Source organism: Nanorana parkeri, unplaced genomic scaffold, assembly GCF_000935625.1.
Source record: "Nanorana parkeri isolate BGI_ZX_2015 unplaced genomic scaffold, ASM93562v1 scaffold426, whole genome shotgun sequence".
Lineage (NCBI taxonomy): Eukaryota > Metazoa > Chordata > Amphibia > Anura > Dicroglossidae > Nanorana > Nanorana parkeri.
In genome coordinates, this window is record NW_017306694.1 from 833,652 (window position 1) to 858,482 (window position 24,831).

At 44.2% G+C, this 24,831-nt stretch overlaps 1 protein-coding gene across 1 annotated transcript in view; it reads right to left on the bottom strand.

Annotated features, from left to right (window-relative positions):
• The window catches only part of SOX5 (SRY-box 5), a 230,170-nt gene that overhangs the window by 184,814 nt on the left and 20,525 nt on the right, over positions 1–24,831 (bottom strand). The window contains exon 3 of the mRNA XM_018560020.1: positions 9,523–9,754. Coding sequence (XP_018415522.1) covers positions 9,523–9,754 — 232 coding nt within the window. The remainder of the gene's footprint in view (positions 1–9,522; positions 9,755–24,831) is intronic.

Below are 24,831 nucleotides of genomic sequence, written 5' to 3' on the forward strand. Positions count from 1 at the left end.
CCGGCCCGACCTCTCCAGCGGATTAACTTGTTAGTCCGGATAGAAGTAGGGGAATTTCTTTGGGAGACTTTATATATAAAAAACGATAGAAATTTTAGTTGGTCGTATCGATGATGGAGAAAGGACGCTACAGATTCTTCATCATCGATACGATGATGTTTGGGCAAATCCAGCTCTCCAAATCCCAACATGCCTCTGCCTCTGGGAGACGTGCCTGTAATGGTCAGTCATGCCATGCCTTATCGGACTTGTAGTTCCACAACAGCTGGAGGGCCAGAGTTGCCCACCCCTGGTTTAAAGTATATCGAGAGCTGAAAGTATTTTTATTTTTTGATCATACCTGTTGGGGTTTTTTCTTTTGACATTTGCGTCCTATTTTAAAAACTTTCCTTCACTTCTTGTTCCAAAGGCACAACAGGAAGTGGGATGAAATCTCTCAAAAGTGTAGGGAATTCCCCTCTCAGACCATTGTCACTGGAACGGGGTTCCCCACTGAAAGATTACTCATCACCTCCTGTACTGGTGACAGCTGTAAACAATCGGAATGGCCAGTGCGGACACAGACGGGATAAGCCTTCCCTACTCCAAACAAAAGTCTTGGCGTTAGACACACGTGTACAGTGTACAATCAGGCGGCGAGCGCTCACTCTTCCCAGAGTCCGTGCCACTGAGCACCATTCCGATTACAAGTTCTCGGCCCACAATGTCCACATCCTGGAGTGTCCATCTCCTCCTTCCCCCGCAGAACTCGCCAATTTCTCTCTCTGATCTCACATCACAGTAGGATACAGAAGTAATCATTTGTAAAGGGGATGTAAGAGCAATGATCTCAATCAGTCTCCTAGAATAAGACTCCAGTCTCTGACCATCTCCTGCAACCGGTGACCAGTCTGACAGTCTCTGACTATTCCAACATATCCCCAGTCTCTGACTGTAGTCTGCAACACGTCCTCTGTCTCTGACTTTCTTTTGCCAACATATACCCAACCTCTGGCTGTCTTCTCCAACATATTCACAGTCTCTGACTGATTTCTGCCACAGGTCCTCAGTCTCTGACTTTCTTTTCCAACATGTCCCCAGTCTCTGACTGTCTTCAATAACATGTTCCCAGTTTCCGACGGTCTCCTGCAGCATGTCCCCAATACCAGGCTGTCTCCTGCAACATGTCCCCAGTCTCTGACTGTCTCCTACAACATGTACCCAGTCCCTGATGGGTCTCCTGCCACATATTCCTAGTCGCTGACTGTCTTCAATAACATGTTACCAGTTTCTGACTGTCTCCTGCAACATGTCCCCAGTCTCTAGCGGTCTCCTGCAACATGTTCCCAGTCTCTAGCGGTCTCCTGCAACATGTTCCCAGTCTCTAGCGGTCTCCTGCAACATGTTCCCAGTCTCTAGCGGTCTCCTGCAACATGTCCCCAGTCTCTAGCGGTCTCCTGCAACATGTCCCTGCCTCTGCCCATTTTCAGTATGTCTCCTGTGTCTGACGGTCTCCAGTAACATGTTTCCAGACTCCACTCACCTGTGGCATGTCTGTAGCCTGCAACAGTTTTCTGTAGCATTGCATGTGCTGTGTATTATGTGTGGCCCCTTAGTGATGTCAGGGACCACAATTTAGGCCCCCTATATCTAGTAACCATAACTACCATAAACCATACAAAGAATGTGATCCAATAGCGATGCTGAATTCCATCTCCAGGAAAGACAATGTGAGTAGAGCCGCACAATGTGTACTACAGGAAGTACCAGGAGACAGAAAATAAAGCACAGAGGTCGCAGTGCCCCCGAGATTCGCCCGCTAAAGGGAAACAAAGCGCAAAGCTGGCAGCGTGGCCGAAGGACGGAGGGACACAGAGAAAAACGGTCATCTTGATTTAGCGAGACGAGCCGGCCCAGAGATGTCACAGAGCGACAAACAATGCCTCCCGAACACATCACATCAGCAAATAACATCGATCGACATGACAGGAGCAGAGCCGGGACATACCGCCATGACCGTGCGCTACAAGACAAACACAACGCAGAGCAACATGACACTGACATACACAGCTTATCCAACACTCACAATGCCATAAGACGAGCAAACCGTACAAGAAACCGCCACAACGGTGGGATCAGCAGCGCATTTCCATTGGGAGATTTTATGCGAGTCACTCTAGATGTGACTTTTACATTGTGTACATATTTGCTGTTCCATATTTCTAGGGATATATCGATACCGGTATTTCGGTATCCAGAACCGATATTTTGGTTTCTGTACTCGCCGATATCGAATACCGAAAGTCTTATTCAGGAAGCCAGGCGGCATGTAAAGACTCACCACCCGGCTTGCCGATTAGCAGGGAAGCTGCCTCAATGCTTCTAGTCACTAGGTGACGAGAAAGCATGGAGCCGGCTTTCTGGCCAATCAGGAAGCCAGGCAGCGTGTAATGACGCGCTGCCCGGCTTCCTGATACCCGAAGTATCGGGCTAGGCATCGTACTCGCCCAAATACTCGGCAGACTGGGGACATTGGCACTGATACTAGCTATACACTGCTTGAAGTCCTGCATCACTCAAATGTGAGTAATCTTGGGTAAACAGTGACAACAGCCGATAAGCTGTTCAAGTATTCTGACAGCGGGAACCCCACCAATACAATAGCCGGAAGGGGTGCCAAAATGAATAAATGGATAGTGTATGGCCAGCTTAAGAAAGGGGCTTTACCCAGATTTTCAAAATAACAACAAAGGCACTTTTACAAATGTTTAGTAATGACAATCTACAAACACATACATCTAGATCATTTTTATTCTATGCATTACCTATTTTTCTTTTCCTCCCCATTCTTCTCACAAGAGCCAATTTTACTAAGGGCAGATTAATCCATCTCCCTTTACTTCCCGGAACTCTGGCACATGTGACTAGGACATGTGACCATGCACATCATCTCAGGGGAGGAAAATGCCTTTCCCTGAGATCTCATGAGATTACAGATGAGATTTCCCAGCAATGCTCTGCTGGTGTACCTTCCCAGGATGCAACGCTCTGCTGATGTACCTTCCCAGGATGCAATGCTTGGGAACATTACATCATTTGTTTGATGAGAGGAGCAGGAAGTGGAAAAACAATAATTGTCAGAAAAATACAAGTGTGTGTTTAACTAATGAATGTAATATGATTTCATATCAACATGCAGAGCTGCAAGCGGATGTGATTTTTAGTCAAAGGGGGTAAAGGTCCGCTTTAACTGACTGATGGGGCAGGTTGTTATCAATCAGAGTGATCAGAGTGATGGATTGGCATTAGGGCACATCAACAGTAAAGTACAATCACTAAAGAGAACTGCCAAGGGTGAGGTAGAGTTCCCTATATAAGAAGCACATATGTCTGCTCCCATGAACATATATCAAAGAATGAAGGTGTTTAAAACATTAACTCGCATTGATAAGATTATTTACATTCAGCTGATAATGTTTGCGTGTTTATCGGAAAAACTATAAATAAACTGAAAGAACAATAAACCGTAAAAAAGTAATTCCACAACAAATTACACAACTCGCAATGCACAATAATGACAATATGAAATGGCTGCGGGTGCGACACAGGAATATATCATGTAAAATAAAAAGACTCTGATATGGCAACAAGTCCGAATTCTGACTTTTAATCTCACAATTCTGATTTTCAAACACAGAATTATGTTTCATATTTTTTTTACCATTGTCCCAGGGCTCTTCCGTAATATAACCTAGGGATGCACAGATACCGGTTTTTCGGTATCGAGTAAGAGTACCGATATTTTTTTTCCGGTACTCGTCTCTATCCAAAGAAAGCCCCAATAAGGAAGCCGGGTGACAAGTAATGACTCACCGCCCAGCTTCCTGTCACCAGGTGATGAGGAAGCATGGAGCCAGCTTCCTGGCCAATCAGGAAGCCGGGGGGCGTTCATTACCTGCCCTCTGGCTTCCTGATTGGCCAGGAAGCCAGCTCCATGTTACCTGGTGATGAGGGAGCATGGAAGCGGCTTCCCGGCCAATAAGAAAGCTGGGCTGCGTGTAATGACTCGCCGCCCGGGTTCCTGATACCAGAAGGTTCCGGTATTGGGATAGGCGTGGGGAACATTTGAGCGGGTCCGAGCATCGGTATCAGTGCATCCCTAATATAAACGTATACAGCACAATCATCATGAACACAAACAGATAGTTCATGCAATTCAGGTATTTCCCTATTGCCTTTCCAAGTGCACAGACCAGTCACATCAGTCTCTGAACCAGAGAAGCTTACACTCCAATATCCCCTCCACAGTCACACCCTGTTATTATACTTGTATATAGCGCTGACATATTCCATAGTGCTGTACAGAGAACACTGAGCCAGTCACATCAGTCTCTGAACCAGAGGAGCTAACACTCTAATGCAGTGCTTTTCAACCTTCTCTCAGTTGCGACATCCTTTTAAAAGTATGCAAAATCTGGAGGCACCCCAGTCCAAAACAAATGTAAAAAAATGATGTGCTGCCCCTCAAAAATCCATACCAGATCCTTATCTGCCTCTGCACCAGAGGAGCTTACACTCTAATATCCTGCCACAGCCACACACTATTATTATACATTTATATAGCTCCGACATATACCACAGTGCTGTACAGAAAACACTCAGCGTTCCCATCAGTCTCTGCACCAGAAAAGCTTGCACTCTAACTCTCCCCACAGTCATACACATATATTATCATTATTATTATACAGGAATAGCTCTGACATATTATTATTCAACTATATAGCACTGACATTATCCATAGTGCTGTACACAAAACACTGAGCCAGTCACATCATTCCCTGAACCACAGGAGCTTACATTCCCTTCACAGTCACACAACTACCATTATCATACATATTTATAAAGCTCTGATATATACCACAGTGCTGTACAGAGAGCACCAATCCAGTCACATCAGTCTCTGCACCACAGGAGCTTAAACTCTAATATCCCGCCACTTTCACACACTATTATATAGCTCTGACATATACCGCAGTGCTGTACAGAGAACACTGAGCCAGTCACATCAGTCTCTGCACCAGAGGAGCTTACACTCTAATGTCCCCATCACAGTCACACACTATTATTATACATTAATAAACATAGTTACATAGTAGATAAAGTTGGAAAACATGACGCAGGTCCATCCAGTCCAACCTGTGCATGCGTGTTTAGAGCTCTGACATATTCCGTGGCAGCCGCAATTTTGGGAGGATTGACTCTTGGTTACACGGAAGGCACAAAATAGCTCTCAGTGGAAACTTAGTAAAAAAGCTACAAAGACACTTTTAGTTGTTTCCTCTGAAACAAACAACTTTTCCCCTTCACGGGACAGTGCAGTCATGCAGCTACGAATGAAGGGACGCTCGGGGGCAGGACTTTATTCAGAGATCAGCAAGCGATGCAAGCAAAAAAGCGCTGCAATGAAGGACGACCGCCGGCCAAATTGAGAAAATTTCGGGGGGAGATAAAAACACCAGGGCCGCGCGGTCCTCTGTTGTATCCGAGAGGCAGAATCGTCATTTCGTAATCAGGTGATTATCACAATGAGTGCAAGTCACTAAGTCAAGCTGCAAACAACGTGAAAGTTTATTCTGAATATTAACAAAACCTACAACCGGCTTGAGAGCAAACATTGGGCAGTCATGTGCTCACAGATCTGCCATGCTGTACAAGTCAGAAGTACTGCCGCCATCTTCTCTATAGTGCTAAGGAATGATTCATTATTTTACAATGGTGGGGCCCTTAATGACGGCTCCCAAAGGACGGGAAGAGAAATCAAAAAGGAAAAGTTATAGTTGTAAAATTGAACTTGTTTACCTGAATGTATTAAAATAGCTTTAAAAGTGCCCAAATCCTGATGACAAAAGCAATATAATGAATTAAAGTGACACTAAACTCAGGAGTAAAATCTTAAAAATTACATTCAAGTACCTTAACTTTTAACAAAAATGTATCTTATTTGTGTATCACTCGGCTGTAGATCCTCAAATCATCTCTGAATTGGTGCTGACACTGTCCTTCCTTCTGGAGGGGGTCTACTTTTGTTCCCCGTGGTCCCTGTGTGTGTTGTAAAGTAGTCACCGCCCCAAGCTCGCTCCTGTGATGGACTACAATCTCAATACAAATGAGTAAACTAAACATGAGATTGTAGTCCATCACAGGAGTGAGCTTGGAGGGGTGACTACTCTACAACACACACAGGGACCATGGGGAACAAAAGTAGCCACCCTCCAGAAGGAAGGACAGTGTCAGCACCAATTCGAGGCCAGTGTACGGATTGCCGCGCGGTTACAGAGTCTGCCTATCACAGGTTAGCCCGCGCTGAGGGTGCCATTATTTTGTAAGGGCCGCCCAGGCGCGCTGGGCGGATTGTGCGGTTTTCCGCTGCAATTCCGCCCGTGCATCCGAACACACTAAAACAGCCTCGCGTCGTGTATTGCAAAGAAAGGGTACATGTACCTTTTTTCTGCGATTGCGGCGCGGATGTACCCCATTGAAATCAATGGGGCCGCACAGCAATTGCTGTCTGCAATTGTGCACAACTGTGCGATCCCGGGACGTGCGTCCCGGATCGCTCAGGTCTGCACCGGCCCTCAGAGATGATTTGAGGATCTACAGCCGAGTGATACACAAATAAGATACATTTTTATTAATAGTTCAGGTACTTGAATGTATTTTTAAGATTTAACTCCTGAGTTTATGTCACTTTACTGTGGTAATAAAAAAATAAAAGTTGGGGGGGTTGAGAGTTGATATTTGCCCCGAGATGAGTTTTAACATGTCAATGTTAATTCAAAGGTCATTTCCATTTTTTTTTAAATCTGAAGCTTTTCTTTATTTCTGGTGACTCTGCTACAAAAAGATTCTTGCTCAGGCACTTCCTGTTCTAAGGTGACAACTCTCTCCTAATTGTGGTCCTGTGTTGTCACCCTGCCACATGTACCCTTGGAGTAGACTACATGAGGCCATACCGACACGCTTTGCACCTACATGGTCCACTAGAAGCCATTCGAGGGCAATGATGCGCCATTAAAGTTGAAGCGAGAGAATGTAGACAGGAAGTGGCTCAAAAAGGCTGCTGAGTTTAAAAAAGAAAAAAAAAAATAGTTGAATCCAGGATCGCATTACAAAAAAACAAACAAACAAACAAGACAATGGTCTGTAATACACGGTGCACGGATCTAACTAAGTGCCATTCATTCCGGGCTTACATCTACTTCAGCAGGCAGCATTGCAGAGTATTTTACTGCACAGAATAAAAGCTCCTCTGGAAACACAAACCAGCTAAAAAACAAAACTAACAGGATCTGAAGGACGGGAGGAACGGGCCAAATGCCCTAACACACAACAAAGCGACGTCTTTTATTGTTTTATGTGACCGCTGCTTCTGGGTTTGCGCACATTGTCGCTGATCTTTGCCGCTCCTCGCTAAAGAGCCGGAGAAGTGATATAAATCGGCGATGACAGCCCCTAATATTCTGCCACTTGGCTTTGTGATTCGTGGCAGATCAGTAAGTGCGCAGATCATCAGAAAGTCTGCACAAATCCCGGATTATATCCGTACCAGAAGCCTTTCATGTGGATTGAATATCGCTTTTCCCGACACGCTGCAACCAGTCAGCGTACCCAAAAAAAAATCTGATAAGCGCGCACAGAAATCGCCTTCGACTTGTCACAATTGAGCCTGCCTATCTCCGACGGAAACGCGGCGTTACGGGGAACATGTGTGAAATGGCACAGAAGGAATTACCCCGCCGCGCCCCGCACATATGGCCTGTAAACCGGCTTTAGCACAATCCTTGCAAATCTATTCGCCACGCTGCAAAAGAAGGAAAAAAAAAAAACAGCGCCGCGGAGAGTGTCATAATCATATTGCTGTACGGGTAGGACACAGCGCCATTCACACAGCAACAATAGCGTGCTCAAGGAACTCGCCGCTGGATCGCCATCTAATCTGGCGTAATGAGCACGCGTTAAGATCTAATTAAGTTAAAGGGCAATCAGGAATTATTTGCAGTGGATCTAATTAAAAAGCAAAAGGATTGTTTTAGAGGAAAACTCATAACAAAAAAAATACAAAAATCGGTGTAACATATATAACTTTGACGCAATCGGTTCTGTAAATTAATGGCATTTAAATGACCTTTTCATTGTAATCCAAAAGTTGCGCTTTCTTGCAGCCATAACAAAAGATTTTCTGCAATCCTCTTCCCCCTGTTCCCCCTGCTCCTGTACTGGGCTCACTGCCATACCCAATGGCAATGGTTATGCAGACTCTGCACAGAACCTGTGATCAAATTACAGCCATCCCTGATAATGTCCTTTAAATGTTTATTGTAGTTGAAAGACTGCAGGGACGCCACGGGTGAAATGCCTCTCATTACAACACTAGAACAGAACAACATGCACTATGAAATAAGCTTCCAGCTCTCAAGGTTTCTCGATTTAGGAATTTAATTAAAATAATGTACGGAGGCCGGGGAACCTCAACATAATGAAAGTCCTTCACTAGGGAGGGCCTTCACCTGAGGCTGGCAGTGGCTGTTCTACATGAAAATAGTAAAAGTTGACCATCAAGGGCCTTGCTACCCGATCAGCTGGGAGTGATCCACCTGCCCCAATAATGTGGCAAGCCAAGTGAACTGCAAAAGTTTGATTGGCGGAGCTGTAGCACACACCATGCTCCTTCAGACCAGCAAAGGCGGCTCCATTTTATTGTTGTCAATCTGATGAAACAGCAAGCAACCAACTTAGCGGCCAACTAGGTGCAACCTCAGCAAGAGTTCAGGTCAACTGGATTCTTCATGATATGATGATATATGCAATATGGCCAAAGGTTTGTTGACAGTAGACCATTGCATCTTCCTATATGGCCTCCAAATGAGTTTAGGTGTTTCCAATGAAGGGTACCACTGAGGCTACAGCATACAAAGATATTTTAGGCAATTGTGTGCTTCCAGCCTTGAGAAAACAGTTTGGTGTAGGCCCTTTTCTGTTCCAGCATGACTATACCCCTGTGTACAACGCCAGATCCATATAGACAGGGTTTGGGATGGAGAAACTTACGTGTCCTACACGGACCCCTGACCTCAACCCTACTGAATACATTTGAAATTAATTGGTTGGCCCATTGCAAGCCAGGTGTTCTCATCCACCATCAGTAGTTGTCCTCACAAATGGCACCAATTCCCACATACACTCCAAAATCCTGGGGAAAGCCTTCCCAGAAAAGTGGATGATGTTATAGTCACAAAGGGGGACCAACTTCATATTTATGCCTATGGTTTCGGAACGGGACATCCAACAAGCTCATATAGAATTGATGGTCAGGTGCTGTGAACTTTTGGCTATATGGTGTATTAAAGTGAGTGCATTGGAACAAATTAAGTTACTTTCTTATCTGTCAGGAAACACGTCAACACTTTAGTCAATAACGAAACAGTAACATAAAAAAAAATTGCCCGTCTTAGCGAGACTTTGGCCACTAGATGAGCCACCTACCATTGAGCTGTGTTGGTACGTGGGGCTCCTGTGATCGCAGGCATCTTGCGTCAGCAAAGAAACCGCCTGGAACTCTTCAGCGTGAGGCTTGTTGGGGAAACTGGCGTGCAAGGGAAGGTGAAAGGCTGCGAGGGCACCACTCTCGTCGTCTTCCATTTTCTGCCGGCTTGTCACCATGGCTACCTCTCCATCTGCATCCCCATACGGAGAGGCCGGTCTCTTGGAAGACATCCTGGAAGGAACAAAAGCGGAGAAAATAATGAAAAAGCTCCACATAAATCCTTAATGCCGTCATTGTGTTGTTAGAGTCCATTGTAACAGCAATGGCTTTTTGTGCGCGAAACGAGTAGGAATCCATCCAAATACCACCGCGAAGAGTACACAGTGAGGAACAATGACCAGGCAGGTAGCAACAGAACACTGCTTGTTTGTTAGCGGAATAATCAACTAATAGCACATTCTTTTTGGCTCCTGAAATGAGAAATTTCACCTATAAAACATTATCCACCAGGGGCCTAGCCCCGGGGAAGAGCTATTCCCTTACAATACCTCCATATCTGGGTTAGGCTAACCGAGGGACACAAAAAGGGGAAACAATTAAAAATGAAGGAGCAAACCTTGTTTTAGAAATGACATTTAATAAGGAGATAAAAATCCCTCATACAAAGACAATGGCCGAGCTCCTTAGAATTGCAGAAGAAAACAGCTCAGCGAGGCCAAAAGGTTTTCATTAACCGCTGGCAGCGTTTGAGGCTTAAGAGGCCAAGCAACTGCAAATCCCAGCAGGGCATTAGCCCTTTGTGGAACTTGTAGTTCTTCAACAGCTCAAATCCCCCAACTTAAAAATTGGCACTAAACTCAGGAGTTAAATCTTAAAAATACATTCAAGTATCTTCTTAACTATTAAAACGAATGTATCTTATTTGTGTATCACTCGGCTGTAGATCCTCAAATCATCTCTGAATTGGTGCTGACACTGTTCTTCCTTCTGGAGGGGGGCTACTTTTGTTCCCCATGGTCCCTGTGTGTGTGGTAAAGTAATCACCGCTCCAAGATCACTCCCGGGATGGACTACAATCTCAATATAAGTTAGTAAACTAAAGATGAGATTGTAGTATATCACAGGAGAGAGTTTGGAGGGGTGACTACTTTACACACACACACAGGGACCATGGGGAACAAAAGTAGCCACCCTCCAGAAGGAAGGACAGTGTGAGCACCAATTCAGAAGACTGAGGAAATGTTTCCTCATGCAGCTGATTGATGACATCCTCTCTGCTTAGGCCAAGTCAATGACTAGAGCCGAGGGACGGCTTTTTAGTAATAAAAGGATATTGTTGCTGTATATTGTGACATGTCAAGGTTTTCTTCATGCAGGCTTGTAAAGTTATGGAGAGATCCGCTTTAAAATAACATTTATGTACAAATCTACTAGATTATAAAAGGCAGATAAAAGGTCACAAAAGATAATATTGCTGTGTTTAGAAGACGTTTAAAAGTTGAACTACCTTAAAAATGTTTTTATATCTCTGGGATGACAGCTTTGCTCTGACCATTATGAGGGGTCCCATGCTCTCTGCTGGACTTTATCTATTTTGGATCTATTAGGAATTGAGGTAAAGAGATCTCACTGATGGAGACATATAAAGTAGCCAGAGAAGTTTCTGGTGAAATATTAGTCATTTTTGAAGCATTAACTGATGCCTACAGTTATATATCCCTTACATGCTACTTTAATAAAAAATTGTCAATTTTGAAAAAAAAAAAAAAAAGTAGCCACAACACAAGCCTCTTATTCTTTACAGAATGTAATGTGATCTCAAAGTTGGGAAAGGTGGTGGATCCGTTCTGTTTTGACCCTTACGGGCCGCCTAGCAGTCCCCCATCTGTTGATCCCCCTACTGCTATTATAGGGGTCATTTGTAACACATTATGAACGCCGCAGTCTCCATTGTCAAAAGATCATGGGCAGAGACCTCCCAAAATTGCCAAAGGCGTTTTCCTCACCTTGATTGACTAAAGGTGCCCACACACCTTGCGATTATCGTATGATAATCGCGGGAAATCCCGCGATCGTACGATAATCGCAAGGTGTGTGGAAGGCGTGCGACCGTTTCTACTGTACGGTCGCACCACTTTTGTCTTACGAACAGGTTAGAAAACCAGCCGAGAATCGTACGATTTTCGGCTGGTTTGTGGCATGCGCGTAAGATAATTGCCGCACGGGCCGGTGTGCGCAAGCGCACGCTGCCCATTCAGCATTGCGGTCATCAGAAGGGGCGGGCTTGCGATGAGGGGCGGGCTTGCGATGATCGCAAGTACGATCTGCCTGTCCAGATCGGCAGATGGTACCTTTTTTTAATTACCTTACACCCATCGCATGACAAAAGTCTTGCGATGGTTGTAAGGTCTATGGGCACCTTTAGACTAAAGTTTAACCTACAGAGATATTACCATTTAATTCAAGTGCACTACACACAATACTATTTGATCAGATAAAGTGAGTAATTTCCAGTCGGGTAGATCCACCACTCCCGTCGCAACCGTCAAATGATCAGATTAAAGTCAACAACTGAAATAGGAAATCTTGCTATCAGACTGTAAGCTGTGTGGTGGCTTTAATGCCATGTACAGCCGGGCTGGACAAATCCGAGCAGGCAGGTCACCAATGCTTCTTATAGATTACAGCTGGTGCCTAACCTTTGAGGTTTTCTCCAGTTGTTGTCAATGGAGCTGGCTCCTAAAACAGTCTTGTTGGCTCCTGGATTGGACAGACTGGCTCCTGAATTCCATATGGATTGCTCCAGACTAGAAGATGGTGAAGCATTTAGAGAATGTAAAATGTAGCTTGTTGCAGTATCAGGGAATGAGGCCGGATCTGGCGGTCACTTTTGAGGTGGAATCTCCCGATGTAAGAGGATTACAGATTACAGGCACATCTCCTAACGTGACAATGGCAGGGAGCGATCCGGCTGGCCTACGATAAGCAGATTAATAGATCATGGACCAAATAACCTTTTCCGGAGCACAAGAGGTTAAAGTGAAGCAAATGTCATTCTGTCCTGCAAATCCAGACAGACAGACGCGGGTTACAGGGGACAAGATCACATTACAGACTCACACCTATTTCTAGTATGAATCAATCTTCTCTTATTACTATAAATCCTCTTTATTAAGCATTTTAGGTTTTAACTAACTGTACGCACATGTTCATATATTTCCTTTGTAGATTTGTGGGGTGCTCCCTGCTATCTAAAATCAGGCAGTGCAAACAGCATGTGTCCTGAATGACTACCCGGATAAAACATAGTACAAGATGAACCACCTTAAAGGGTATCTATGGTCAAAAACTAAAACTAAAATCTGTATTTCTATTCTAGTTCTATCCCACTCCCAATAACCATATTCTATCCTAATCTACTTATTAAAGAAGCCCATAGGATGAACTTCCTCGACGCACTGCAATGCTGCCGTCTGAACAATGTAACATTATCATTGCTTGCTGTAAGCAATGCATGATGGGATATGTAATCTTGAGAAATCAAGCTTGAATCGCATCAAGCATCAGGGAAAGAGACGCAAAGTACACTGGGAATGCAGGAAGTTGGTGGAAGTGATGAGCAGACGGAAGGCAGCACTCACGACATAAAAAGGGATTTTTCAAGTAAGCTTTGATTGCATTATCAGAAACATCTCCAGTCTGTATTCCTATTACAATGCTGATGTTATAACAGGAGAGGATATGCTGGAACTTTACAACTCCTTTAACACATACTGTTTTTACTGGTTACATCTCAAAGCTTAATTTTGACTGGAGTGTAGATGTACCGCTTTTTGATGCAAACCATATACACAAAATGTCAAAAGTATGCCCCCCTCCCCCCCCCCTTTAATTGATGGAGTTCATGTGTTTCTAGTGAAGGGTTCCTTTAATACTACATGATAAAAAGACATTTTAGACAATTGAACTCTTCCATCCTTGTGGTAACAGTTTGGTGAAGGACCTTTTCTGCTTCAGCATGACTGTACCCCTGTACAAAGCCAGCTCCAAGAAGACAAGGTGTGACTAGTTTGGTGTGGACAAACAGAGAGTCCCACCGCACTCAGGACCGAGGAGCTCCATATATTGTGGGGGGGTGCTGAAGTGGCCGTGGATGGCGCCGCCAAATATTTGCAAAACAGAACAAATGGTCACCAGCACTCCAAGTTTTCCTCAATTTTGGTGTGGAGGAACTCAAGTGGCCTCAACCCTACTAAAATCATTGGGATGAACTAGAACTTCAATTGTAAGCCCGGTCTTCTTATCCAAGTCAGTATCCGACCTCACATAGGGCACAAATTCCCACAGACACCTCAGAATCTTGTGGAAAGACTTCCCACAAGAGTGGAGGATGTTATAGCCGTAAGGGTTGGTCTATATTAATGAACACGGTTCAGGAATGGGATGTCCAACAAGCTCATATAGGTGTGTGATGATCTGGGGTACATAGACTTTTGGCCATATAGTGTACATCACATAGTGCACAAACGCAGTCCAACCTCCCCACCGGCAGCACGCAGCTCGTCGTGTTTGAGTTTTCACGCTGAATCATGTTGAATCTTTTAGATAAACAGCAGCACTACATGATCACAAACAAACCAATAAATCAACAATATCAGCAACCGCAATAATAATAATAAAACAGCTATCTGGATCCGTTTATCAAAGAAGGTCTCCAGTAATATTTAACAAACTTTGTCTTATGGAATTACACAAACAGCTTCAGACAGTAAATAAAACAACTGTGCCGATATTTCTCAGGTTTTTTTGTCCCAGGAAATCATTTCCAACAATTCCACCCACAAATAAAGCTTTTGTAGATACATTTTACTTTTCAGACTTCCTCCATTGTATTTTTTCCATGCATTTTGCATATAACCTCTGCCACCCTAAAGGTCTCATTCACACGAGAAAAAGCCGGCACGTACAGCTCCGTGCTGCGTGCACGGCTGTATCGGGCAGCTCCCGGGAAGGACAGGTGCTGCGTGTGATTAGTACGCAGTCCCTGACCTTCTCTATGGTAGTGTGTGGCCGTACGCCGCCCTACACTCACCCGCCCTGCACTTCCGTGCGGGTGTCCCGGCTCGGACGCCGACAGGATGGATCCTCTCTGCGTCCGAGCCGGGGCACCTGCACCCGTATCAGGATCAGAAATGGAGCTATTAAAGTCGTTCTGTGTTTTCACAGCATTTTCTTTTTTTTGCTCTTTCTTTCGGGTAAGCGTAAACTTTTCAGAGTTGTGTGAACGGATCTTAAACAGCCAAATCTTGGGGGTCAAATTTTGACCAAAAACAGGCCGAGATTCAGGTAAAAGGTGCAGTGACAGAAAAAGCAATTGTTTGGCCATCTTTACTAACAGACCCCACTATGCACGGGTCCCTCTGTCATCGCCTTGCAGCTCCACAGCACACTGGTGTGGGGGGTGAGGATTGTCACCTCACACAAAGCCGTTCTCTGTAATAGTCTACACAATTTGTCCACATCGAAGGTGTTATATTCCCAGTAAGGACAGCTGTACAAACCTGTAAGTGACTGAGGACCTGGAAGGCACAGCGAGTGTTAGCTCAGCTGGCAAGGATAAGAGGGGGAGCGCTGACAGGTTGTGTTTACAATGTTTACTGGCCCCTTAACCAATGAGACCCTTTTTATCCTTCACACCAGACGGGATCGATCAGGAACGCAGAGCAAAGGCCACCTATGCTGACTTGGTTTACAAGGTACAGGCCAGTGAAGCCTTAAATCCATGAAAGTCCGTCCTCCATATTTGCTCCAGATCACTAAGCCGTGAAATAAGTATCAAGATGACGGGCCGGAGTCGGCCCGTTTAAAAAGCAATTGAGCATTGGGGGTGATATTTATATCGTGACAGGTTTCCTTCCATTTAATATCGCCGTCTCCGGCAGAGGAGTAGCTCACATGTAATCTTACACCTCCCTGTGACATTCCTGTGACTTGAGAACAAGTAAATACACAGCGGACTCCCCCAGCACAGCTAAACGCTGCGTACGAGGGACCGTCCGACCCCCAAAGCGCGGCTGAAAGCAGCCGTAGTGTGTGCAGCTTGTGGAAACAGCTCAGAAATGTCCAGCTTCAAGAAATGTGAAATAAATCAAAGTTATGACAGACATCAACTATTATATATCCATCTATGTTTAGCCGCAGGATGAAGCCAAGTATCCCAAATACACTCTATGCCAGGGGTGGGCAAACTACAAATCCCATGATGCATCTGCCTCAGGGAGTCATGCCTGGGGCTGTGAGAATCTTGCAATGCCTCATGGGACTTGTATTTCCACAACAGTTGAAGGGCTTGCCCACCCCTGCGCTAAAGAGACACTGTAACCTAGTTGTATTACCTGTTGATCCTGCCAGTTGATCTGTTATTTTTCTACTTCCTGTAAAGCTGGCCATCCCTTAATTAGTTTTGTTTTTTTTCCGTTCAGCCCCCATGAACAGGGGGAATCCCACCCCAGGTCAGCCTATTATATAGCAGCATACTGATTGGCTGAAGTCACTGTTCAGATGAAAATTTTCAAGCCGGCTCCTTTGACAAAAATTCATTTAAAAAAAATCAACTTGGGTCAAACGGATGGGTGCCAACAAGGCTACACGTTGCTCGAATTTCCTGTTGACGTGGCCAAAATCTGAGCAGGTCAAGCTGTCCAGCAAAAGTGACCATTACAGGGGTTGGGACAAACCATATAACACTCCCGGGGGTGTCCGCTTTTATTCATATGGCTTTATCAATAAAAAGCTGTCGCTCCAAAACTGTTGGCTGCAGTTGGCCTTTAGTTAGTTTACCTTATACCTTAAAGTCTATCTAAATCAAGGGTAGGCAAACTCCATCCCCTCCAGCTGTGGTAAAACTAGAAATCCCTCCATGCATCTGCCTCTGGAAGTCATGTCTGTGGCTGCTGCACGGTTGAAGTTTTCCTACCCCGATCTAAACCTACATGTCCATCTAAGACAACCCTGTCCACAGTGAGACAACACTGCTGTGTAATTTCAGTGTAAGCAAACAGTGTTGTCACCCAGTAACAGGAAGTGGAAAAACAACAGGTCTACTGGCAGTAAATAAACTATGTTACAGAGGGGACTCAGAAAAACAAAAACATCTATGTTAATGGCACTGACAAGACTGGTTATAGACGCCATTATCTATCTTGCTTCTTTAAAAAATCATGCCTGCCCTCCATGTGCCGTGCCGCCATATAGTGCAACCTCAGGAAACCAACGGAGGAACGGCATGTGAAGGATTTTGCAATTGTCTGACTCATATGTGTACATGCTATATATTTGGTGTTTCATAGTGTGTTTTACATACAGATTTGCTGAATTTCCTTCCTGTGCCTATTTTTAATAATATTGTTATTATTATTATCCTCAGGAAGTTGGGTCAACTTCCTCGAACAACTGCAGAGATCAAATCAATTAACCTGTTGAATGCTATCAGTCTAGGGTCCTTATCACGCTGTCCCATACGGAGGGGATCCAAATACAATTATTTATATAGCGCCAACATATTCCGCTGTACAATCGTTTAGAAAAGACAAGTAAGAAACACGGACAAGCATCAATGACATACAGAAACAGTAGGCGGGGAGGACCCTGCACAAAGAGCTTACAGTCTAAGAGGAAGGGGGCCAAAGACAGAGAGGTGGGGAAGGGAAGACCACAGATGTATACCAAATAAGATGGGAGGGGATTTGGAAATACTGTAAAATGGGAGCAGAAGGGACGGTTGTACAGGGTAAGAAATAAGGGGAGAGCTAATACGCTTCTCAGAAAAGTGCGTTTTGAGGGATTTATTAAAGCCCTGTAGGGTTGGTGAGAGCCTGATGTGGCGTAGGGGGATCGATGCACGTGGGGGCAACTGGATGTAAACGCACACCCGTCCATTTAGATCCGGATGCCCATAGACTTACATTAGGCATTCGGTCTGGTTCGCCTGAAAAACTGACAAGGGGACCTGATCAGAGGGCCCGCCTGAGAGGGGCCTTAGAAGACAGACAGACAAGCACTGGGAAGGAGGAGGAGTGAACTTCAATCACTGTACAGCACTAGTAAAGCTGCCCATACACGCATATACTTCCTTCCTTCATCCACACCAAACAGTGCGAATGGAAGAATCTACCCTGCCGGCTATTGTATTCAAGGGTGAGCGAGGATGAGGTGTTATTCTCTAGTCCAATAGGAGCAATCGTTGGGCCTGAAGGTTCGATTTTGGCAGCTCTTCACAAAACAGGGGGGGACATTCAGAGGGAGGGGACCCCCAGAAAGAGAAATCCACATGAAGAAGAAGATATGCATATTTTCTTGTCGCCATTTGTGAAGCCAATAAAGGGGGGTTTTTTGGGGGGACTTATATTAACACACGGCAATAAGAATATTTATGTCGAGCCTCCTCTCACGTTCACATGCATAGGGCCCATAGAATCCCTGTAATAACAGCCATAAAAGTACTAATGAGCTGGAAATATGAAATGCAGGTGGTAAAAATTAATAAACAACAGAGAGGGGGGAAGACTTTGGACTCCTCCAGTATGGACGGCACAAGCTGGGATAATTCCCTGGAATTTCAGGCATTTGCTAGAAAACTGATAAGATCCATTTCCTGCCGGGGCACCTACAAGAAGCAAATGACCCACCGGGCGATGAGACGACAAAGGGGACGGATGACAGGGCCGGGATCAAAGTACTTCAGCGATACAACCGATCAGATTATCGAGTGGAAAACAATTATTTATTGGGGGTCAAAGTGCGCATTGCTGCATTGTCATCACACAAAGAGCGATCTCCGCCCGGAGAGCTACTTGTGCCTCTATAATTACTGTAATACAACAAAACTCTGACCTATTATTATTACTACAGGCATTTGTATAGTGCTGACAATTTACACAGAGCTTTACACAGTCCACATTCACATCAGTCCCTGTGCTCAAGGAGCTTACAATCTAAGGTCCCTATTTCACACACATACGAGGGCCAATTTAGAAATGAGTCAATCAATCAGTCTTCCAGCATGTCTTTGAAGTGTGGGAGGAAACCGGTGTACCCATGTACCCATGTAAGCACAGGGAGAACATGCAAACTCCTTGCAGATAGTGGCCTGACAGGGATTTAAACCGGGGATCCCCAGTGCTGCAAGGCAGAAGTGCTAACCACACCTATTATGGCCCATTTACACTATCTCATAGCAAGAAGACACATTACATATCTTGGTGCAATGTGGTGCCATTCTGAGTGACACACCGACACATCATGCCCAATAATGTGCGCTGCACTGTCAAAAAGTAAGCGTGCACTATTTATAGTGAGTAGGGAGCTCATTCTTTGTGATACCCTAAAGCGGAACTTTACACTCAAAAATCAAATTCTACCAATGCATCCCTCTATGTATGATGATGAATAATAACATAGACGTGTCAGGTGTAAAATACTGCGATTGTGAAATACTTACACTTGCAGAACATTCACTTCCTGCCCTTTGAAAAGGCAACATGACTTCAGTTTGGCAAAGCAATGCACACTGGGATTGCCTTGTCATTGATATGATGATGTAAATGCCAAAAGCATTGCATCCTGGGAAGTTTACATCAGCAGAGCATTGCCGGGAAATCTCATCTGTAATCTCACGAAATCTAAGGGAAAGGCATTTTCCTCCCCTGAGATGATGTGCATGGTCACATGTCCTAGTCACGTGTGCCAAAAATCCAGGAAGTAAAAGGAGAGCTAGTAATCCACCCTTAGTAAACATGGCCCCTGTCAGAAAACCGGGGAAGAAAAGAGAAATAAGGAATGCAAAGAATACAAAGCCGGCAATTATCTAGAAGTACGTGTTTGTAGATTGTCCTTACTAAACATTGTTGTCATTTTAAAGATAAGGTCCGCTTTAATGCAACTCATGTCTGACACAGATCAGCCCATGCTGCAGCCTCTCACCTTGTGACTTGCTACAGAGTTACTAAGTACAGGCTGATCACTGGGGGAGAGGAGACTGAGGAAATGTTTCCTCCTGCCAGCAGCAGACTGATGACATCATCTCAGCCTAGGCAAAGTCACTGATTGGAGCTCAAGGTATTCTGAAAAATGATACTGCTGCTGTATGTTGTGACATCTTAGGAATGTATTCAAGCAGTGGAAAGGTCTACTTTAATACCAGGTGTTCTCTATTCAAAAGGAGACACTGTGTGTTATTATGCGTTCTATTGAGATGCTGCTCTGAAGACATGGCGGAGTTCGGGGCTCTTGATTAACACTGAAAACACTCTCCACACTTGCTGGGCTGTTGAGCCATGTACTAAACACTTGATATTAACACCTATATATGTGTGTGCGTGTGTGTGTTTGTGTGCGCGCTCATTGAATCCCAAGTGATGAGATTTTTCCACATTCAGGCCTGCTCGGCTGTAACAGTTAAACGACCGCCTGCGCTTTGTATTTCCACACATATACCTGACAGAGGAACAAACTTCCTAAAATGACAACCAGCTTATGTTTTCAGGACTTTTAGGCCCCATTCACACTGAGCGGATTGCAAAACTGGCGTTTGTTGCGCGATTTTCATTTTGCGCGATATTGCGTGCTTTATCGCACGATATCGCGCAAATGTTTGCATTGGGCTGAGTACAATCGTGGGACATCCGCTCCAAAAAAGGGTCATGCACAAGGGACGCGCGACAGTGACGAGCACAGCTCCATTGACTTGAATTGGAAAGCGATATCGCGCGGATCAGTGTGAATGGGGCCTAAAGCTGGATTTACACAAGCATTGCGTTTAGGATGTCTGACCCACGTGAAATGCGCTGACGCTGTCTTGCTTTTTTAAATGCGTCACTGCATTTTTTTTCTTTATGACTTTTGCAGCGCGGTGTCATTTTACCTGCCATGGCTTTGGGCTTGCAATGACCAATCAATGCGCACACTTAGGCCAATGCACGTGGTGTGAATGAGTTCCGGCGCCTAGTGAATTGCTTTAACAAACAATAAGCTATGTAAAAATTGTTGGCGCAATATAAAATACCTGCAATAAATAAATAAAATATTTGGGAGATGAAGTTGATTATTTATGATAACCGTCTATTGTTTGTTTTTTTACAATGGAAATGTTGCCATCATCAATTTGCCGTCATCTGCTATCAACAGAGGAAAGATGGACAAGGAGCGGAATTTGTTTTTGCCATTATTTTTTTTTAAATGTATTAAATATTGTCTTTTTTTTTTGCAGTGATGATTTGTTTTTGCTTCAGCTCCACACTGCACCCTCTCTACATGCCCTGTGGAAAATACAAGCCGCGAAATACAGCGACAATGAAAATCAAATCCTTCGCCGATCTTTATAAATATTCCCCCGCGGAGTAAAAATCTGCCACAGAAAGCCGGACGGATCCAATAAGTTCAGTCGTCAATGAGAGTGGTCCGTAAGAACCGTCCCTGCAGGAAAACGCTTTTGGATGGCGCAGCACGGCAGGCAGACGTGTAATCATATCGCGTTGGAAAACAGCGACATAAATCATGAGAGTTAAACAACCTGCACTGTTACACAAGTTTCCAATTACAGCGACGACCGTGTTCATGAAAAGGTTGTTAAAGCGCCATAAAAACCGTCCTCTGGGGCCCCCGCACTAAATATCAGCAGCGAGTCAAGAGGCCACAAGATACCACCGCTGGGCAAACAGTTTACCATGAGTTCCCCGCATGTGGCGACCAGACACCTCTCCCCCACTCCAACCGCCAGACAGAAAATGACAATGTCACATTGTTCCTACATCTTCATCCTGCTCCTTTTTGGTAAACATCGTGCGGCTACGGCGGCTAGCTTGCGACTTCTCATCTGCTAAGAAACTACAAGTCTCAGCATTTAAAAACAGCCTTCCTTGTGAGCCTGGAGCTGGGCCACGACCACATAGTTTTCACAAGCGAGCGCGTCTTGCAATTTTGTTCATAGAAGGGTTAAGGGACTAGCGATAAGAAGCAGTCTGGGAAGGAAAATATCTGTATGTTAAGACTTTTTCCAGGATGTTCCAAAAATTCTTACCATTTGTTCTGGGGAAAAAACTGGAGCCGTACATGCGGTTTTGGCAACTGCAGAAACGCCGTCAGCTCTAAAGTCCTCCGTGACAACTGGGAAATCTCTGCGTAATTGTTTCTTACAACAACGTAACAGGCAGTTTAAAGCTACGGCTTCCTAACAGCAAAAGGAACCTTCAACTGTCGTGAGAAATCAGCTTACACGCGGTGCAACCTGCCATTCAAGAGCATGTACTAAGCAAGCGCTGGCAAAAAGTAGGGAAACAAAAATGGGAAAATGCTGAATATTTTCTCATGGCAGCTCATTGTAGCAGTGATTGCTTCAAAGGGATTTCTCTTTCAATTCTTTTCACCTGAAGATCTAGAACTGCACTTCGAAGTGTGCTAGAATGCCTCCAAAATCTAGTGATTTTCTAATGCTTTGAAGAGCCTGGGGGGCATCAGCAAGCGCTGGACTCACTTTCCTGGATAGAAGTACAGCTAAGCTACCCATGAAATTAGGCTACAGAGACCTATGACGTCACTTATTATTAAGAATTATGCAATAACATGTTCCCCTAACAAATGCTGTACTACAGTCCCTCCCAACCTTTATACCCCACAAGGTACCCTTAAAATTAATTTCAGGTCTAAAAGAGCCCCTGCTAGAACCAATTAATTGGTCAGTGGAAAAAATGTCCCCCTTACATTGGTCAGTACTGGAAGAATGTCCCTTACATTGGTGGTCAGTACTGGGAAGAATGTCCCTTACATTGGTGGTCAGTTGGAAGAATGTCCCTTATATTGGTGGTCAATTGGAAGGATGCCCCTTACATTGGTCGTCAATTGGCAGGATGCCCTTTACATTGGGAGTCAGAAGGAAAAATGCCCCTAACAGTGGCGGTTCAAATGCCACCCTTACAGAGAGTTTAAAAAAGGATCTCTGGTGTCATGCCAATGGCCCTGCCAAGTGGCGTTGAATCCAGAACTAAGCAGGCACCATCATATGGGAGGTAAATTAGTCACAGTTCAAGGCATCCCTAGCAACCTCTTGAGGAACCCTGAACAAGAATGTCTGCCCTACTTTTTGAGTAGCAGAAAAATCCATCTACAGGCCTGACATTTTTTGGCTGTATTTGGTCAAACATTACATTCACATATCTAGATCTTCATCTTAAGATAATCATACCGAACTTTATTGGTGATGTACTTCTTCAAGCAACCCCTGGCTCTTTTTACTATACTTGAAACAAATGGCCCAACCTTATTGATAGTGATCTTCTTCAAGAAACCTCTGACATGCAGCCTCTGCAACAGAATTTCCTGTACCTGAAAGCACCACGCACCAACATACAAATAATTTTACAACCTTTCATTTTTTTCAGCACAAAAAGTCGTTTTTGTTTACGCAATGATTCAAAAAGGTCAATTTTCGGATCACAGTCTGACAAATATCTTATGATTCTAAGTAGCCCTTAGCTGAACATAAATGGATGGATAACGCCCCAGAAATCATGGTCAGGACCCACAACAATCCTTATCCAACAGGGACACATGCTTGATGATTCAAATGCTTAAAGCGGAACTTTACACTCACTTTACACACGAAAACAATCCACTGTATAAGGCTGAGGGATGACGGCCTTAATTCTAAGGATGGACAGATGCTCAGAGTTCAACTCAGTCTGCAGACTTAAAATGATCTGGACAAACGGAATTTAGAGATAAAAGCGTCATTTGAGGAAACGAGGAGCCTGGAGGAGGCCCTTTTTTGCTTCGAGAGCTGTAAAATATTTACAGCGATTTCTCAACGTCCTGGCGGAGCAGAAAGCACGAAGACTACAGAGACCCAGAAACTGATAAACTGACCCCATATGGTCATTATTCATGTTAAGCGGCCCAGAACAACCACTAAATAAACGTCCTGTGAGCTGTTATGAGATACAAAGGATTGCTGCAACACTGTAAAGCCATCCACAGCATAAAACGATTATCACTATTAATGACCATGTTGTCTATGGACAACCACCGACTTGTGTGGACCCCTAGAGGCCACAAATCTTGGGGAAGGAAGACTTCATCATAAAAGGATTTTCCCAGCCTACTGTTACTCTTCCCAATTCCAATACAAGGAGCGGCCTGCAGAAGACATAAGCTTGCACGCTTTTCCGATACAATTGTGCATGTTTATGCCAGGCTCGTTTTACAGAATGAACATATGTTGGTCGACTCTTTAACACTGTCGCTGTGACCTGATTATGCATTAATCTTGACAGAAGGGCAAAATTTGTAAAACATAATAAAAGGCATCACGGAAACAAGGAATTTCCTCACAGCTCCTTTTTTCTTTATTTTACATATGCAAAGTGGTGAACCCAGATCCCTTTAACATTTTGACAATCAACATCTTACACAGCCACCCTAATTTAGCAGCCCAAGATACAACACGCAGGTCCAAAAAACATATTAAAGCATCACAAGGAACAGTTTGAAGTTCAACAGTCGTGCCTAAAAGCCCACTAAATTCCCTTTACTCGGGAACATTCAGTACATTATTATAGGAAGAGTGACTTGAATTTGCTTGGTGCAAACATAATGTGCTGTAAAGGGGACTGAACTACAGAAATGTTGCGACTGCTTAGCAATTTAAGACTTGTGTTCTCAAAAACATTCCAATTACTTTAGTCATCGGTGAGGGGAAATATAAAAATAAAATGTTGGTACAAAATTAGCAAAATGTACTCGTGTGCACTGTTTGCACTAGGCTACCGCATTTCCATGCTCCTGAATGTGCAGTAAAAAAAAAATTCAGACCACAGATATGAATCTAAAAACACCTTTTAAAGCTCAAAATGACTCCGCTCCGGCGTGTATGTTATTTTATAAAAAGGGCTTGTTGTTAAAAAATGCTGGTAACGCAACAAAGAAACTTCTCACACAACTCAAGCTAGGTTTGATTTTCTTAAAACTAATTAATGAAAGGCGGCTTATCAATGCAACATGGGACTCCTTTTATCTGACAAAACGGTGATTTTTGTTGCAAGAGGTAATAAATCAGAAAGCACAGAGATTAAGCCAGTGATAAAATACTGTCCAGCTTGGGGCACCAAGTTTAGAGGAATTAAATCTTAAAAATGATATAATCAAGTACCCTATTAACAAAACGGAATGTTATTTGTGTATCCCTCGGCTGTAGATCCTCAAATCATCTTTGAATTGGTGCTGACACTGTCCTTCCTTCTGGAGGGGGGGGGGGGGGG